This window comes from Rhincodon typus, chromosome 6, assembly GCF_021869965.1.
Source record: "Rhincodon typus isolate 14 chromosome 6, sRhiTyp1.1, whole genome shotgun sequence".
Lineage (NCBI taxonomy): Eukaryota > Metazoa > Chordata > Chondrichthyes > Orectolobiformes > Rhincodontidae > Rhincodon > Rhincodon typus.
The window spans coordinates 97,954,423-97,972,139 of record NC_063337.1 but is presented as its reverse complement, the minus strand read 5'-3'; the positions used below and the strand labels follow the sequence as shown (position 1 = coordinate 97,972,139).

Sequence of the window (17,717 nt, the reverse complement as noted above, 5' to 3'; positions counted from 1 at the left end):
GAGAGAAAAATGTTTTAAAAAGACTTTCATGCAGAGAGTAGTGCGAGTGTGGAATGGGCTGCCAGAGGAAATGGCAGAGGAAGGTACAATTACAACTTTTAAAAGGCTATCTTAGAGTCATACAGTCATATGGCACAGAAACAGATCATTTGGTTCAACTTGTCTGTGCCGATCAGGCATCCCAATCTGACCTAGTCCCATTTGCCAGCATGTGGCCCATATCTTTCTAAATCCTTCCTATTCATGTACCCATTCAGATGCCTTTTAAATGTTGTAATTGTACTAGCCTCCACCACTTCCTCTGGCAGCTCATTCAATACATGCACCACCCTCTGCATGAAAAAATTTGCCCCTTAGGTCCCCATTAAATCTTTCCATCTTAAACATATGCCCTCTTGTTTTGGACTCCCTTACCCTGGGGAACAGACCTTGGCTATTCACCCTATCCATGCCTCTCAGGATTTTATAAACCTCTAAAAGGCCAGTCCTCAGCCTCTGATGCTCCAGGGAAAATAACCCCAGGCTATTCAGCCTCTCCTTATAGCTCAAACGCTCCAATACGACAATGTGATGCAACGTATTTTGTAACTTAATATCGTGGGATTATGAGATAGAAAGATTTCACATGGTTTAGAGCAATGATATGAAAGTCATAGGAACTAGATAGTATTTTTCCCATGCATGTTGTTGAGATGAAGTGTTACAATCATGGATAGAGATTTCACAAGTTAGGTATTTTTACACCAGTGTTGAGATGGTTGGTGAGTGAGTGCTAGGGATATCTAGGATTATCAAACCAAGAAAGAGTAACTGGTGATAGATTGCTTCTCTTGGTTAGTGTGATGATAACAAGGGAGCAAAAAAAAGAAATTATTAAATAAAAACAGTCAAAGAACAGATTAGCAAACCATCTGTAATTTTGGTACAAAAAGCAGAAGGCAGGTTGGGAGATGAGCATTTGGAAAGTGTGGATGTCTGAAAGGAAATGGTTGCCATTGTCCATGAGTCATTAAAAGCAGGCATGCAGGGACAGCAAGAAATGTGAAAAGCAAACACTATGTTGGACTTAGTTAAAGAGGATTTGGGTATAGAAGTAAAAATGCCTTGCTACAGTTATATAGAACTTTGGTGAGACTTTACCTGGTATATTGTGGTCAGTTTTGTTCTCCTTCTCTCATGAAGAATATACATCCCATAGTGAGAGTACACCGGATTAATCTTTGAGCTGGTGGAATTGTTTTACAAGAAGAGATTGAGGAAACCTAATCTGTATTCCTAGAGTTTTGCAGAACATTTTGAGATGATCTCATTGCAACTGACAGAATTCTTGAAGGACATGACAAGGTGGAAAGAGAGTATGTCCCAGAAAAATAATTTCTGAAGAAGGGTCCAGACCCAAAACATTAGCTTCCTGCTCCTTTGATGCTGCTTGGCCTGCTGTGTTCATCCAGCTCTACACCTTGCTATCTCTATGTTTCCCCATACTGGCGACGTTAGAACCAGGATAAAGGTATAATACGGATTCAAAATGATTATACAAAAAAAAATTGTGGACCTTACACACTTGATTTCTCTGACAGCATGGTACTTGCTGTGCAATCCTAACTCTGAAAATTAAGCCTGTTTGTATCTGAGGTGGTAGATCTGATAGCTATAGTTTCTCTCTGCGTAGATGCTGCATGATCTGCTGAGTATTTCTAGTCTTGACTGTGTTTTTCTTAATTTCATTTTGAATTTTCAGTATCCATTGTATTTTGCTTGTGAAGAATACATTAGGAGCTAAATCATCCTTATGATGAACCAAATCATCTGTTTTTTCAATTGTATTGTTTCTCCTTTCTCTAAGTTCCTGAAAAAGAAGACAACAGCAACGTTTCTCCAACGATTAGAGTGGGGTGGGCCCACAACGCTGGCTTCCCAGCTTAGGGTAAGTATTTTAGAGCAGCCAGTAATCTTGAATGAATAGAATATGTTTATGTTCATTATGTGTATTAACCGGCATCATTTCTTACTTGCATGGTTTTAAAAGTAGCTTACTTGCTAACGTCAGATAATGAAAATGGATTTTCTGATTGCTATTTCTCATGATGAATAATAATTTTGCCAAAAATAATCTTTTTTAGAGATCCAAATGGAAAAGAAGTATTAAATCCTTCTTGCTTTCCTCCTCCTTGTAGAGTTCGATTCGTGATATAATGGGAAAGCTCCAGAATTCAACTCCTCACTTTGTGCATTGCATCAAACCCAACACATCCAGGCAGGCTGAAATGTTTGACAACTTCTATGTATCAGCTCAGTTGCAGTACATTGGTGTCCTGGAGATGGTGAAGATGATCCGCCATGGATACCCTTTGAGGCTATCTTTCAGTGACTTCCTCACGAGGTAGGCTCTTTGTAGTGTAACCAAGGATCATGTTCTGAAGCACAACCATGCCTGCAGCATGCTTCATTGTGATAGCTGCAGCACCATCTAGGTTTAGTTTGCACTGAGTATTTGTGATGGGAAAATGCCTTTGTAGTTTAACTTAAAGGAAAAGAGTTTGCATTTACTGTAATCCTGCTTGTGTACAGTTCTGTGTGATGTGTGGGTGAGAAGCTTGTATTAAGTGTATCAGTGTGAGGTGAAGCTATGTCTATTATGCAGGGAAGATACAAGGGGAAAGCGGGCAGGGGTGGGGATTGTAACACTAGGTGTCACTTTAACCCAAACAAAACTATCAGCCCCCCGCTTCTGTTACTGTTTTACCCATGTCGATGGAGTCAATTTACCTGCCCATCCATGGTGAATTGATGCCTTGAAATGGACAGTTAGTAGCTACGTGAGGGTCATCTCCTTCCCCAAATGTTATTTTATCTGCTCTGGGTCAATGCGGCACCAATTGCCCAGTCCTTTCCCTTTCACGGGCCAGGTTGGTGGCTGGTCTAGGAAGGGACCTGGCCTTGCCTCCATTCCCCATTCATCACCACCTTCTTCTTGCCTGATGCCTTATCCACCCCAACCTCCCCTGCCCTTCCCAAGGCTTGTCAGCCTAGCCCAGTAAGACTCCAGACTTACCTCAAAGTCCAGCTTGATTGCATTAAACTATCCCCCAAGGTTCAAAGCGCTCACAAACCTTTTGCGTTTCCTTCTGGCTGCAGGGTGAGGTGGTCAGACTGATGTCCAAAGATGTGCAGGTTAGGTTGGATTAGCCATGCTAAATTGCCCCATAGTGTCCAGGGATGTGCAGGATGGGTGGATTAACAGGGTTACGATAGGAGGGTGGGAGTGGGTGGGATGCTCTTCAGTTGGTGTGGACTTGATGGGCCGAATAACCTGCTTCCACACTGTTGGGATTCTAAAGCTCGACCCTGACATTACCTCAGAGGTGAAGACCCTCTCTCCAGGGTAAAATTCAGTTCAGTGGGTGCAAGTTAATCTCTCATTACAAGACACATTTTTAGGGGCTGTCCAGTTCAGTTTTACTGATTACAAGGACTCCCCTACCTCCCCCCCCATCCCCCACAACCATTTCTGATCACTTTTTGATGTAATGATATATTCCAGTAAAATATTGTAGTAAATGTTCCCCATTTAATTCCTGGTGTGTCTATGTTCACCCAGATATACAGATGCTCTGGCTTTTAGGTCTGAAGGCTTTCTTTATCAAAATGGTCCGCAATGACGAGCTCAGAAACAAAATGGCACAAAGAAAGGTGGAGGGAGAGGTCATGTTGAGGAAGCAGGGAAGCTGCAGAAGGACATGGACATGCTGAGAGAGTGGTCAAAGAAGTGGCAGATAGAATACAATGCGGGAAATTGTGAGGTTATGCACTTTGTTAGGAAGAATAGAGGTGTAGACTATTTTCTAAATGGGGAAAGGCTTTGGAAATCTGAAACACCAAGACTTGGGAACCCTAGTTCAGGATTGTCTTAAAGTCACCATACAGGTTCAGTTGGCAGTTAGGAAGTCAAATGCAATGTTAGCATTCATTTCAAGAGGACTAGAATACAGAACAGAGATTTACTGCTGAGGCTGAATAAGGTCTGGTCAGATCACATTTGGAATATTGTGAGTATTTTTGGGCCAAAATCTAAGGGTGTGCTGACATTTGGAGGGGTTCCAGAGGAAGTTCACGAGAACAATCCCGAGGATGAAGGGCTTGACATATGAGGAAGGGTTGTGAACTCTGGGTCTGTACTCAATGGAGTTTAGAAGGATGAAAGGGGATCTGATTGAAACTTACAGAATACTGAATGGCTTGGACAGAGTGGACATGGAAAGATGCTTCCACTAGTAGGAGAGACGAGGACCTGAGGGCACAGCCTCAGAGTGAAGGGACACTTTAGAACTGAGATGAGGAACTTTTGGTTAGAGGGTGGTTAATCTGTGGAATATTCTGGAATACACCTCCTCCCACCTACCTTCCTGCAAAAATGCCATCCCCTATTCCCAATTCCTTCGCCTCCGCCGTATCTGCTCCCAGGATGAGACATTCCACTTCCGAACATCTCAGATGTCCTCGTTTTACAAGGACCGCAATTTCCCCCCCTCAGTGGTCAAGAACGCCCTCCACTGTGTCTCCCGTATTTCCCACAACTCATCCCTCACACCCCTTCGCCGCAATAACAACCAAAACAGAATTCCCCTCGTCCTCACGTACCACCCCACCAACCTCCGGATCCAACACATCATCCTCCGACACTTCCACCATCTGCAGTCCAACCCCACCACCAAAAACATTTTTCCCTCCCCACCCTTATCTGCTTTCCGGAGGTACCACTCTGTCCATGACTCCCTTGTCCGCTCCGCACTCCCCTCTAGCCCCACCACACCCGGCACTTTTCCCTGCAACTGCAGGAAGTGCTACACCTGCCCCTACACTTCCCCACTCACCCCCGTCCCAGGCCCTAAGAAGACCTTCCACATCAAGCATTTGTTCACCTGCACATCTGCTAATGTGGTATACTGTATCCGCTGTTCCCGTTGTGGCCTCCTCTATATCGGGGAAACCAAGCGGAGGCTTGGGGACTGCCTCGAAGAACACCTACGCTCGGTTCGCACTAAACAACTGCACCTCCCAGTCGCGAACCATTTCAATTCCCCCTCCCATTCCTCAGACGACATGTCCATCCTGGGCCTCCTCCAGTGCCACAATGATGCCACCCAAAGGTTGCAGGAACAGCATCTTATATTTCGCTTGGGAACCCTGCAGCCCAATGGTATCAATGTGGATTTCACAAGCTTCAAAATCTCCCCTCCCCCAACCGCATCCCAAAACCAGCCCAGCTCATCCCCGCCTCCCTAACCTGTCCTCCCACCTATCCCCTCCTCCCACCGCAAGCCCCACCCCCATCTCCTACCTACTAACCTCATCCCGCCCCCTTGACCTGTCCGTCCTCGCTGGACTGACCTATCCCCTCCCTAACTCCCCACCTACACTCACCTTTACTGGCTCCATCCCCGCCTCTTTGACCTGTCTGTCTCCTCTCCACCTATCTTCTCCTTTATCCATCTTCTATCCGCCTCCCCCTCTCTCCCTATTTATTTCAGAATCCCCTTCCCCTCCCCCTTTTCTGAAGAAGGGTCTAGGCCTGAAACGTCAGCTTTCCTGCACCTCTGATGCTGCTCGGCCTGCTGTGTTCATCCGGCTCTACACCTTGTTATGTCAGACCTCTCCGGCAGCCTGGATCACCCACCACGTCCCTGGTTCTGACACTGCACTTAATTTAGGAATGTGAAGTGAAGAAGGCGGTAGACAGTTGTTTCAGGGCAAAGAATCTCTGCGTTTATTAAGTACAAAGATGAGTATATCACAAGAAATAAAAAGGCAAAAATAATAAACAGATAACACAAAGGTGAATAAAATACAAGAGATAAAAAGAGACAAATTCAAAACAGTGAAACTGATACTATCAGTTATTAACTTAATACAGGCTAGTTACCATTAGAAACCTAAATAGTAGTTTCAAACACAGACACTCTAATCAGACTTCCTGAATTTGGGGTTCACTGCACTGTCACCAACCCACCTTCCCCTCCCTGCTCGCTCGGTTGGGCACTTCGGTTCTCTAGGAAATAAGCTCACCACTGGGGATAAACACGATTTTGAAATACAGCTGGCTGTTTCTACTTTCTCTAGCCGGTGCTTCACTGAAGACTTTGGACGGTGTAGGCCCTCAGACTGGTTTGAGAACTTGTGTTTTCTTACTCTGTGGTGGTTTCATGAGCCAGTTTTCACCTCAGGATGTGTCTGAGACCATGTCAGTCATATCGGTCGTTAGATCTGCTGGTCATGGTCGGTTGCCATAGGTTCCCCTGGTACCGAACAGCCTTGTTTCAGGGATATAGCTGTGCAGATCGTTCTCAGGGAGAGTAGCTGTCTGGGATCCCTCTTCTGTTGCTAGCTGCAGGGGTGACTCTCTCTCTCTCTCTTTCCCAGCTCAGAGCCAGCAGTTACACGGACTTTGTGCTCCATTATCACCTCTCAAATCTGTGTTATCCATTGTGTTTCTGTTGTCCCCTTTGTGGTGAATTGGCTTCCTGATAGTTTAGAGTAGGTGTAAAGGTGTTTTGATTCAGTGGAATGTGCAGTATTTCTGCGAATGAATATTAATTGAAGTTGAGTGCCTTGGTACCTCTGAAGAGTCCAAGATGTCTGAAGTTGTTGTCTTACATCTGGTTCATTGTTCCTTTAGGGTTGAGGTGTGAATAGGATTTCTAACTGAACCAAGGCTCCAGACGGCTATCCCCATGATTGTGTATTCCAGAGCATTGCCCAGGGATTTTGGTCCAGTATTCTAAATGCTGGCATTTTTGCTCACTCCTACATAAGCCACTCCTTTCCTCCTACTGCTCACTGACTTAATCAGTGTCACCTCAACTGGTATAAAATTCCCATTGACCAGTGTAACTCTAATTGTTGTGTCATTACTCCTGACTGGTGCAACCTGGACTGGTATAACATTATCCCTGATTCATGTAATCTCAACTGTATAATATCTCCCTCAGACATAGTGAGAACTGCAGATGCTGGAGTCTGAGATAACACAGTGTGGAGCTGGATGAACACAGCAGGCCAGGCAGCATCAGAGGAGCAGGGAAGCTGACGTTTCGGGTTGGGACCCTTTTCAGAGATTTTTCAGAAATGGGGGAGGGGAAGGGGGCTCGGAAATAAATAGAGAGGGGAGGGATGATAGCATATAGATAGTGGAGCGGATAGGTGGGAGAGAAGATGGACAGGTCAAGGAGGCGGGGATGAAGCTAATAAAGGTGACTGTAGCTAGGTTGTGGTGGGTATTGGTCAGTGAGGTGGGAGGAGCGGATAGGTGGGAGAGAAGACAGACAGGTCAATGAGACGGGGATGAGAAGGGGGCTGGTCTTGGGATGAGGTCGGGGGTGGGGAGGTTTTGAAGCTAGTAAAGTCCACATTGAGACCATTGAGTTGTAGACTTCCAAGGCAGTTTCCAGTTGGCATCGTTATGACACTGGAGGAGGCCCAGTATCGACATGTCGTCCAGGGAGTGGGAGCGGGACTTGAAGTGGTTCGCGACTGGGAGATATTGTCGTTTGTTGCGAACTGAGCATAGGTGTTCTACAAAGCGGTCTCCGAGCCTCCGCTTGGTCTCATCGATGTAGAGGAGGCCACATCGGGAACAGTGGATACAATATACCACATTAGCAGATGTGCAGGTGAACATCTGTTTGATGTGGAAGGTTATTTTGGGGCCTGGGATGTTGGTGAGGGGGGAGGTGTAGGGGCAGGTGTAGCACTTCGTGCAGTTGCAGGGAAAGGTGCCAGGGGTGGTGGGTCTAGTGGGTAGTATGGAGTGAATGAGGGAGTCACGGAGACAGCGGTCCCTCCGGAAGGCAGATAAGGGTGGGGAGGGAAATATGTCCTTTGTAATGAGGTCAGATTGCAGATGGCGGAAATGGCGGAGAATGATGTGTTGGATCCGGAGGTTAATGGGGTGATACGTGAGGACAAGGGCAATTCTGTCTTTGATTTTATTGTGGGGAGCGGGTGTGAGGGCTGAGGTGGGGGAAACACAAGAGATGCGGTCGAGGGCGTTTTTGACCACTGAAGGGAGGGAAGTTGCAGTCCTTGAAATACGAGGACATCTGGGATGTTCGGGAGTGGAACGCCTCAACTTGGAAGCAGATGCGGCAGAGGCAGAGGAATTGGGAATAGGGGATGGCATTTTTGCAGGAAGGTGGGTGGGAGGAGGTGTAGTCCAGGTAGCTGTGGGAGTCGGTAGGCTTGAAATAGATGTCAGTTTCAAGGTGGTCACCAGAGATGGAGACAGTGAGGTCCAGGAAGGAGAGAGAGATATCAGAGATGGTCCAGGTGAACTTGAGGTTGGGGTGGAAGGTGTTAGTAAAGTTGATGAACTGTTCGAGCTCCTCATGGGAGCCCTGTACACTTGCATTCCCCATGCAGATGGCCTAAAAGCCCTCCGCTTCTTCCTCTCCCGCAGGTCCAACCAGTCCCCCTCCATCGACACCCTTATCTGCTTAACTGAACTCATCCTTAACAACTTCTCCTTCAACTCCTCCCACTTCCTACAGACTAAGGGGGTGGCCATGGGTACCCGCATGGGCCCAAGCTATGCCTGCCTCTTTGTAGGATACATGAAACAATCCCTCTTCCACAGCTACATTGGCACTATCCCCCACCTCTTCCTCCGTTACAACGATGACTGTATCGGTGCCGCCTTGTGCTCCCACGAGCAGTTCGAACAGTTCATCCACTTTACTAACACCACCTCATCTCACCCACCTTCCTGCAAAAATGCCACACCCTATTCCCAATTCCTCCACCTTCGCCGCATCTACTCCCAAGATGAGGCGTTCCACTCCTGAACATCCCAGATGTCCCCGTATTTCAAGGACCACAACTTCCCCCCCACTCAGTGGTTGAAAACGCCCTCGACCGCATCTCTCGTGTTTCCCCCACCTCAGCCCTCACACCCCTCCCCGCAATAACAACAAAGACAGAATTCCCCTTGTCCTCACATATCACCCCATTAATCTCCGGATTCAACACATTATTCCCCTCCACTTCGCCACCTGCAATCTGACCCCACTACCAAGGATATATTTCCCTCCCCACCCTCATCTGCCTTCCGGAGGGACCGCTCTCTCCGCGACTCCCTCATCCGCTCCACACTCCCCACTAGCCCCACCACCCCCGGCACCTTTCCCTGCCACCGCAGGAGGTGCTACACCTGCCCTTACAGCTCCCCCTTCACATCCATCCCAGGCCCCAAAAAAGCCTTCCACATCAAACAGATGTTCACCTGCACATCCATTAATATGGTATGTTGTATCCACTGTTCCCGATGTGGCCTCCTCTACATTGGGGAAACCAAGTGGAGGCTCGGTGACCACTTTGTAGAACACCTACGCTCAGTTCGCGACAAGCGACAACACGTCCCAGTCGCGAACCACTTCAACTCCCCCTCCCACTCTCTAGGTGACATGTCCATCCTGGGCCTCCTCCAGTGTCACAACGATGCCACCCGGAAACTGGCGGAACAGCACCTCATATTCCGCCTTGGGAGCCCACAACCCAATGGTCTCAATGTGGCAATTACTAGCTTCAAAATCTCCCCACCCTGACCTCATCCCAAGACCAGCGCCCCACCCCCTCATCCCCGCCTCATTGACCTGTCCGTCTTCCCTTCCAACTATCCGCTCCTCCCACCTCACTGACAAATCCCCACCACTGCCTACCTTCACTCACCTTTACTGGCTTCAACCCTGCCTCCCTGACCTATCCGTCTTCTCTCCCACCTATCCGCTCCACTATCTACATGCTATCACTGCCCCCCCTCTCTATTTATTTCAGAGCCCCCTTCCCCTCCCTCATTTCTGTAAAAGGGTCCCGACCCAGAATGTCAGCTTTCCTGCTCCTCTGATGCTGCATGGCCTGCTGTGTTCCTCCAGCTCCAGGATGGACATGTCACCCAGGGAGTGGGAGGGGGAGTTTCAAAATTTCTGTATTTATTTCTGAGCTCCCTTCCCCCTCCCCATTTCTGAAGAAGGGCCCCAAACAGAAACATCAACTTTCCTGCTTCTCTGATGCTACCTGGCCTGCTGTGATGATCCAGCTCTACACTGTGTTATCTGTGTAATATCTCCCTACCGACCAGGACAAGTTTTGCTGATGTGATACTCTCTGCACAGTGCAAACCCATCACCATCGCACTTTGGAGAAGAGTGAGGAGCTCAGTTGTCCTGTTCAATATTTATCACTGAAAAAAAATCATAAAAACAGATTGATATCTTGTCATGTTCATATTACTGTTTGTTGGAATTTGATTTGTGAAAAATGGCTGGCTTTGTTCCTACATTATAGCAGTGACTTAATGGCAAAAATACTTCACTGGCTTTGGGACATCCTATGATTGGGCAAGGGGTTACATAAATGCCAATACACTGCATCCAGGCCCTCAGGATTAGGCTACCCAGTGTTGACCAACATGCCTTCTGGTCTAAAAAAGGAAATAGCTGGAGAAAGTGGTCTCACTGCTTTCACAAAGTTTGGCTGGAGGGTCTCCTAGATTCCTGTGAACAAATGACATGTCACCTCTTATCAAGGCCACTAGAGCAGTTCTGTAAAATCTTGAAGACAGCTCTTTGCTACTTTGTGCCATGACTGAATGTTTACTGATTGAAATCACTTTTAGATCGATTTCAAACACTTGCTTTTAGTTGCGATGGGCCTCCCCTTTAATTATTGTAAGCTTGGTTTTCTATAGTACAAACACAATCAACTCATTTAACTCCCAGGCTTTTGATATCCCGTTTCAGGGATATAGCTGTTGAACATGACGCTTAGATGAACACTAAAATCATTAAGTCAGAGTGACGGCATCTTATTCCCAACTCATTATTCAGACACTTACTTTCAGGCCCCATCCAAAATATTGAAAAATTCACAAAGCTCTTTGACCTAGTACAACACAACAGGTAAATTAGTACAGTCTTGATAGAGGTGTACAAAATGATCAGAGGACAGCCAGAGACTTTTTCCTAGGGTGGAGAAAGTTACTACGAGAGGGCATAGTTTTAAAGTGAGTGGAGGTAGATACAGGGGAGACATCAGAGGTAGGTTCTTTACTCAGAATGGTAGGGACGTGGAATGCATTGCCGGAGAGGACAGTGGAGTCGGCCTCATTAGGGGCATTTAAGCTGCTATTAGATAGGCATATGGATGATAGTATAAGGTAGGGGTGGAGGTTAGATAGACCTTAGGTTTAGGGTAATAGTTCGGCACAACATCGTGGGCCGAAGTGCCTGTACTGCGCTGTACTATTCTATGTTCTATGTTGTAGTCGGAGAATGTTGGTTTACAGATAAGTAGCAGACCAGCTTGCTGTTGGCTGCAGGTCACAAAGCAGATAGTAGGAGTAAAATATAACTAGTGAGAATGGCAAATAGTTGGAAATAGAGTCCTAAGGGATGAGTGTTGGAGCCACTGCTGTTCACAACTTACATTAATGATTGAAGCTTTGCAATCAAAAATTGACTTCAATTAAAAAAAACAAAAAAACTGCGGATGCTGGAATTCAAAAACAAAAACGGAAATTGCTGGAAAATTGGAGTTGATTTCTCTCCACAGATGCTGCCAGACCTGCTGAGATTTTCTAGCAATTTCTGTTTTCGTATAGACTCTGCATACTCAGGAATGCAAGAACTGGGGGCAGAGTTAACCATGTGACTGGTCAAGCCTTCTTCATCATTCAACACGATCAAGAGTGATCTTGGATTTCAGGACCATTTTCCCACTCACTCTTCCTATTCCTTGACACCTGGAAAGACTATAAGATTCTTTAGAAGGCCGTTTCACTCCACTCAAAAATTGGGACTCAAACTATGAATGTTACAAAACAAGCATTGAATGAAATTTCCATTCTCTGTGGGAACCCTTCATTAACCTATTAAGCATTAGTATAGAAGTCACATTTTTAGCTAGACACACATGCAGGAGCTCAGGAGCTTAGTAATTGATCCGCTAAACAAATTCTTTTGCACAACTTCCTGTAACTGATCATGTCACAGTTTTCTGGCTGCAGACCCCCACTGTACAGCAATGTCCTTGTGCACAGTGGTTTTATATCCCTTTCTGAGCTTTGTTCCTTAATATATGTAAGTAATAACTAGCACTGGGTCATCCATTTGGGTTAACAATTTGATAACAATCCCAACTTGGCTTTGTAAGAGGACCTTCTTGTGATAGTATCCTGCCCTCAGCAAGGGATGTCTCTAGGGTCATTATATTGATACAGCAGGATGAAAGTCACTTGCACACATCTAGAAAGGCCACTGTTGATTAAAGTTGTTCTATACTGAGTCTGGTGCTGCAATCAGTCTGGGACACTGATTCAGTGGCATGTCTTGATATGTCAATGTATGTTTTCCTGTTCAATTAAACATGTTTTGATTTTGGAAAATTTCACTGCAAGCCTAAGTGACGTCATTGTTCAGAATTCTCCTCCCTTCATCCAGATATGCTGCACATTCCATGTTCCTACCACCTGGTGCTGAATTCCATATGCTGGTCCAGAGCACAACTGGTTGCATTTTACAGGCGACCAGAAATACAACAGATATTAAAAGAAAATGCTGCACAGCAGAAATATAAAGGAAAATCAAAATTCTTTGTAAGATTAGAGGCATCTTTATAAGAAATTGCCAGATAGCTTCAAGTTGTAGAGTAGGGTGAGGATGTTCAATCAGGACTGAAACAAATTGCAAGAAATTAATAATTTTGCAGAACACCATCTAATGGGCATGTTAATTTTATTATTGGTAAGTGTGAGACATTACATTTTAGTAGGAAGATCAAGGAAGTCATATGTTACTTGGAAGTACAAACACATGAATTAACCTAAAAGTAGCGGTGGTCATTAATAAGACGATAAATAAAACAAACCTAGCACTAGAGTTCTATCTTAAAGGTTATATTAGGCTATATTACACATATATAGAACGTTAATTAAGCCGTTAAGGTCTCTCAACATTAAATACATATTAAGGTATCAGATAGGGTGCAACCAGATTGACAAGGATGAAACCAGAATTACAAAGTTATACCTATCAAGTATAGTTGAATAAACTAGGGGTCTTTTCTTTTGGAAAAATAAAGTTGTGGGGGGTTATGTATAAGATTGTTTAAAAAATTTATGCAAGGTTTTGATAGAATCAATACAAAGCAAATGTTTTCTCTAGTGGGGAAGAGCAAAACTAGAACTTAGTCACTAAAAAAATCAAATAGGTGTTTCAGAAGAAGACCCAGAGAGTAGTGACAATGTGGAACTTTTGAACACAGAGAGTAGTTACAAAGAATCGTATAGACGCATTTAAGGGGAAGCTAATTAAGAAAATTAAAGAGAGGGAAATTAAAATGTCCCGGCCTTAATCAAGTACAGACACAGGGAAGAGGCAAGGGCCAAAGTATTTGGGATAGAATTAGTAGTCACGTGGAGAAAAGTGATGTTAATTCTGAGGGGCAAACACTGTTTAACAAAGTCGCTGGACTTTTCGAAAAGGTCAATGAGGGTAATGCTGTTGATCTGGCTTTTGACTCAGTGCTGCACAAAAAGATTTATGAGAAAATTTATAGCTGAAGGAATAAAAGATACAGTAGCAATGTGGATACCAAATTCGCTGAGCATTAGGAAATAGAGAGTAAAGATCGATAGATATTTTTCAGGTTGGAGGAAGGTTACTAGTGGAGTCCCATAGAGATCACTTCCAGGACAGTTGCCTTTCTTGATTCGTTAATGTTGGTATGCAAGGGACAATTTCAAAGTAGATGATACAAAATTTGGAAGCATTGTAAACTGATGAAGGGTCTAGGCCCGAAACGTCAGCCTCTCTGCTCCTATGATGCTGCTTGGCCTGCTGTGTTCATCCAGCTCTGCACCTTGTTGTCTAGGCTTACAGTGTAGTCTACCAAAAGAACATAGTCAAGTTGTTAGAGTGAGTGGATAGCTGAAAGATGACGTTCAGTGCACAGAAGTGTGAAGCAGTGCACTTTAGTAGGAAGCAAGTGGACAGATGATATAAAATAAGGGGTACAGTTCTTTATGGGTATAGAAGCAGATCGACCTGGGTGTATATATTCACAGATCAGGTGGAGAGAGTACAGCAAACTTTGTTTTAACCAGCACCTTATGAACCAGCACACTCGATAAACTGGCTCAAATACCAGAAGTTTGCTGCATTATTGTACTCTCCGCAATGTCCGAGTCGTCAGTTGAGGGTGCTAGTGAGAAGGCTATCTGCTGGTGAATTTTATTTAAGGCAAAGTTGCATTATTATTTAAGAGATTTATGCTGTAAATAAAGTATGACAGTGACATGTATACTCCCTGCATCACGTTGCTATTACTTAGTGTGTGTTTTTACATTGATAACGTGGATCTCTTGATCAACTGGGATTTTTGATCAACCGGCACACTCCTGGTCCATTAGGTGCCGGATAATAAAATGTTTGCTGTAGCTAATAAAACAGACAGTATTATTGCCTCGGAATGTGTGTGGTGAAGTTTCCTTATCTCTGGGCTAGGAAGAGCAGGCCCTCTCCAGAGGTGTGTTATAATATGCAGATGAGTCATATTGGACTTGAAAAATTAACTCCCATCTCTCTCCACAGATCCTGCCAGACCTGCTGAGGGTTTTCAGCAATTTCTGGGTTTCCTTCTGATTTCCAGCATCTGTAGTGTTCTGCATAATTGAGTGCCTGAACAAGTTGATTAAACATGTCTGCAGTATTCTCGGCTTTATTAATAGGGCGTAGAGTGCATGAGCAAAGAGATGATGTTGAACTTGGGCAAGACACTAGTTAGACCTCAGCTGAAGTATTTTATGCAGTTTCATATATCACAGTATAGTGTGATGTGAATGCATCAGACACAGTACAGAAGAGGTATATACGAATAACACCAGGGATGAGAAACCTCAGTTATGAGGATGGATTGAAGATAGAGGAACTGTCCTCATTTTTAAGAGGGAAAAAAAGCTAAGAAGAGATAGAATATTTTAAAATCATAAGATGTATGGACAAAGATTGGGAGAATGTTCCCATTCGTAATAGAAACCAAAACAGAAATCACTGGAAAAACTCAGCAGGTCTGGCAGCATCTGTTGAGAGGAAGCAGAGTTAACATTTTGGATCCAGTGACCCTTCTTCAGAACTGGAGAAATAACATTTCCACACAGAGGGTAGTTAGGATAGGGAATGTACTGCCTGGAAATCTGGAAACTGCGCAGACTTATGAGGAAAAGGCAGGAGAGTATAACTTGTTTAACTATTTAGAAAGGCAGTGAAAGGCCTGAATTCAGTGAACTGGATAATCCTCTCCTTCACTGAAACAATCCTGTGAATGAACAAACTGAAATATCTACAAGAGAATGGAAGACGTGAGAGTGAATGTCAAAGATGTTGAAGGTGCAAGGAAAAAGAAGGTGGTAATAGGATGAGTAAACAATCAAAAGTTGAGTCTATCAGAACTGTAACATCAATGCAAGGGCCTATGATAATGATGTGGAGTTGTTGAACTCGATCTTGACTTTGGAAGGTGATGAAGAGCTGAATCAGGAAATAAGCTCATGATCTTTGAGCTCCTATTGAGCTTTGTACAAGAGCAAACATCTATTTATATAGCATCCTGTCACTGCAATAGGATCCATTAAAATGAATATATTACCTTGTAATGTATTCACAATGAATATGAGACAACAAGGTGCAGGGCTGGATGAACACAGCAGGCCAAGCAGCATCATAGGAGCAGAAAGGCTGACGTTTCGGGCCTAGACCCCCTTCACAATGAATGTGTTACTTTTGAAAAGTGGTCACTCTTACTACATTGACAAGCAAAAATCCTAATAATGGCAAAACATGCAATTCATTAATTTTTGGTGGGAGGAGCATTGGTCAAGATACTAGTGGAATTCTTTGAGAAATGCAATGGGACAGTTTACACCCAATTAAGCAGTTTAACTTTTTTACGTGAAAAATGTCTTTGACAGCAGCATTCCCTCAATCCTACTCTGATTTGTCAGCCTGGATGATTGAATAGAGTGTCTGCTTATCTCACATGCTCCATACCTGCAGCTACCTTAGAGCTAAAGTGGTCACTTAGGGAGCCATTTCAGTCACAATCTAAAATGAGGTCACCTCCTTAAGAGCTCAAGGTGTCTGTAAGGATCTGGAATGACTTTCATTAGCTTAGTAATAAAGGAAAACAGAAGTTGCTGGAGAACCCAGCAGGGCCAAATCTGCAGAGGGAGAAGAGTTAACATTTCGAGTCAAGGGACCCTTCTTCTGAACTGAGGCCAATATCTTCTCAAATGCTATAATGGATATTATTAGACAGAAAGAAACCAGGGAACAATTTTAAGATGTTCAAACCTAGCTGTTGGACATTTGTTCCCTTGAGGTCGTTCAAACTGTTTGCATGTTTTGTTTGGTTTCATTTTACAGTAAACATCCTGTGTGTTGCCTGCATGGTGAACATTGTAAGATAAGAAGACAATATTAATTTCATTGAAACTGAAACAGTGGGCTAGAAAGGCATTGTGATCTGATCTCTGGATCAAAGCCAGCTCCCCACCTTCCCTTGCCATATCATCTGATGTTATTTTTTCTAGCACAGCAACAATATGTTCTGCTGTTGATCAACTGCCAGCTCTCTTGTCAGGTTTCACTGGGATCTGAGTAACAGAAGCTGATGTTTGTGACTGAACCCTGGTGTGATACACAGTTACAGCATCATGCTGATGTCGAATCACAGAGACAAAAGCTCTCTCAGGGATTCTAAGAGCCGAGTCATGTTGGTTTCAATCTGACCTCTGACTTTTCCATATCAATTAGCTAAAGTGAAACTTGGATGAGTTTCGTTTGTGGCTGTGTGATTTTTGTTCGCAGTGAGCAAAGAGAAGCCTTTTGCAACAGTTTTTATTTACAAACAGTGGGAGTGATCCTGTCTGTAGGAATGAACAAGGGTTGTGTATCTACCAGTGAAGTGGAATCAGATGAGTTTGATTCACACACCAAAGCAATAATGCATTGACTTTAGCTTGTTTTGTATAATCGTTCAATGTTTGTTTTGACTATCATATTGTTGATTATCGTAAAAAAATGTTGACAGATATGATACAACCTTCACTCTCCCTCCCTAAAATAAAGTAGCATGGCCTCCTTTACAGCATAGGTGACACAAGCACTATCAAAACATCACTTATTAAATTAGTGGCTAGTAATATCGAGTTTGGATATTGCTGGAAAAAGACACATTTTTGAAAGATTTTTATCTTCTACCTTTTTTTTGGGAAAACAGTTGTAGAAGCACATTTATTGTTGGACACTATGTTTTGAGTTTTGCAGGCACAAGTACAGTCACTGCCCCACTTGTTGTAAGCAATCAACTGGATAAACTTTTTGATACAATCTGTCAGTCTTTGGAACATACAGGGTATATATCTACTGGCTCTGAAATTCATAGTAGATACTTGTTTATGTGATAGACAAAATGTCTTTTTGTTATGACAGCTGCATACTTTAGCGGTGATTCTGCAATTGGACAAATGTATGTTAAATGATCCTAGGCGTGCGAACAAATTGCACTAGCAAAAAAAATTAGGAATGTCAGTTTAGCTTACACTATAGTGTTCTTGTATGTACTGAAAATTACATAAATGAGTGTACAAGGTCCTGTTCTTTGTAGAC

At 44.0% G+C, this 17,717-nt stretch overlaps 1 protein-coding gene across 1 annotated transcript in view; it reads left to right on the top strand.

Annotated features, from left to right (window-relative positions):
- Window positions 1–17,717, top strand: part of myo16 (myosin XVI) — a 301,066-nt gene that overhangs the window by 243,552 nt on the left and 39,797 nt on the right. Inside the window, exons 25-26 of the mRNA XM_048598425.1 lie at window positions 1,847–1,927; window positions 2,178–2,383. Coding sequence (XP_048454382.1) covers window positions 1,847–1,927; window positions 2,178–2,383 — 287 coding nt within the window. The remainder of the gene's footprint in view (window positions 1–1,846; window positions 1,928–2,177; window positions 2,384–17,717) is intronic.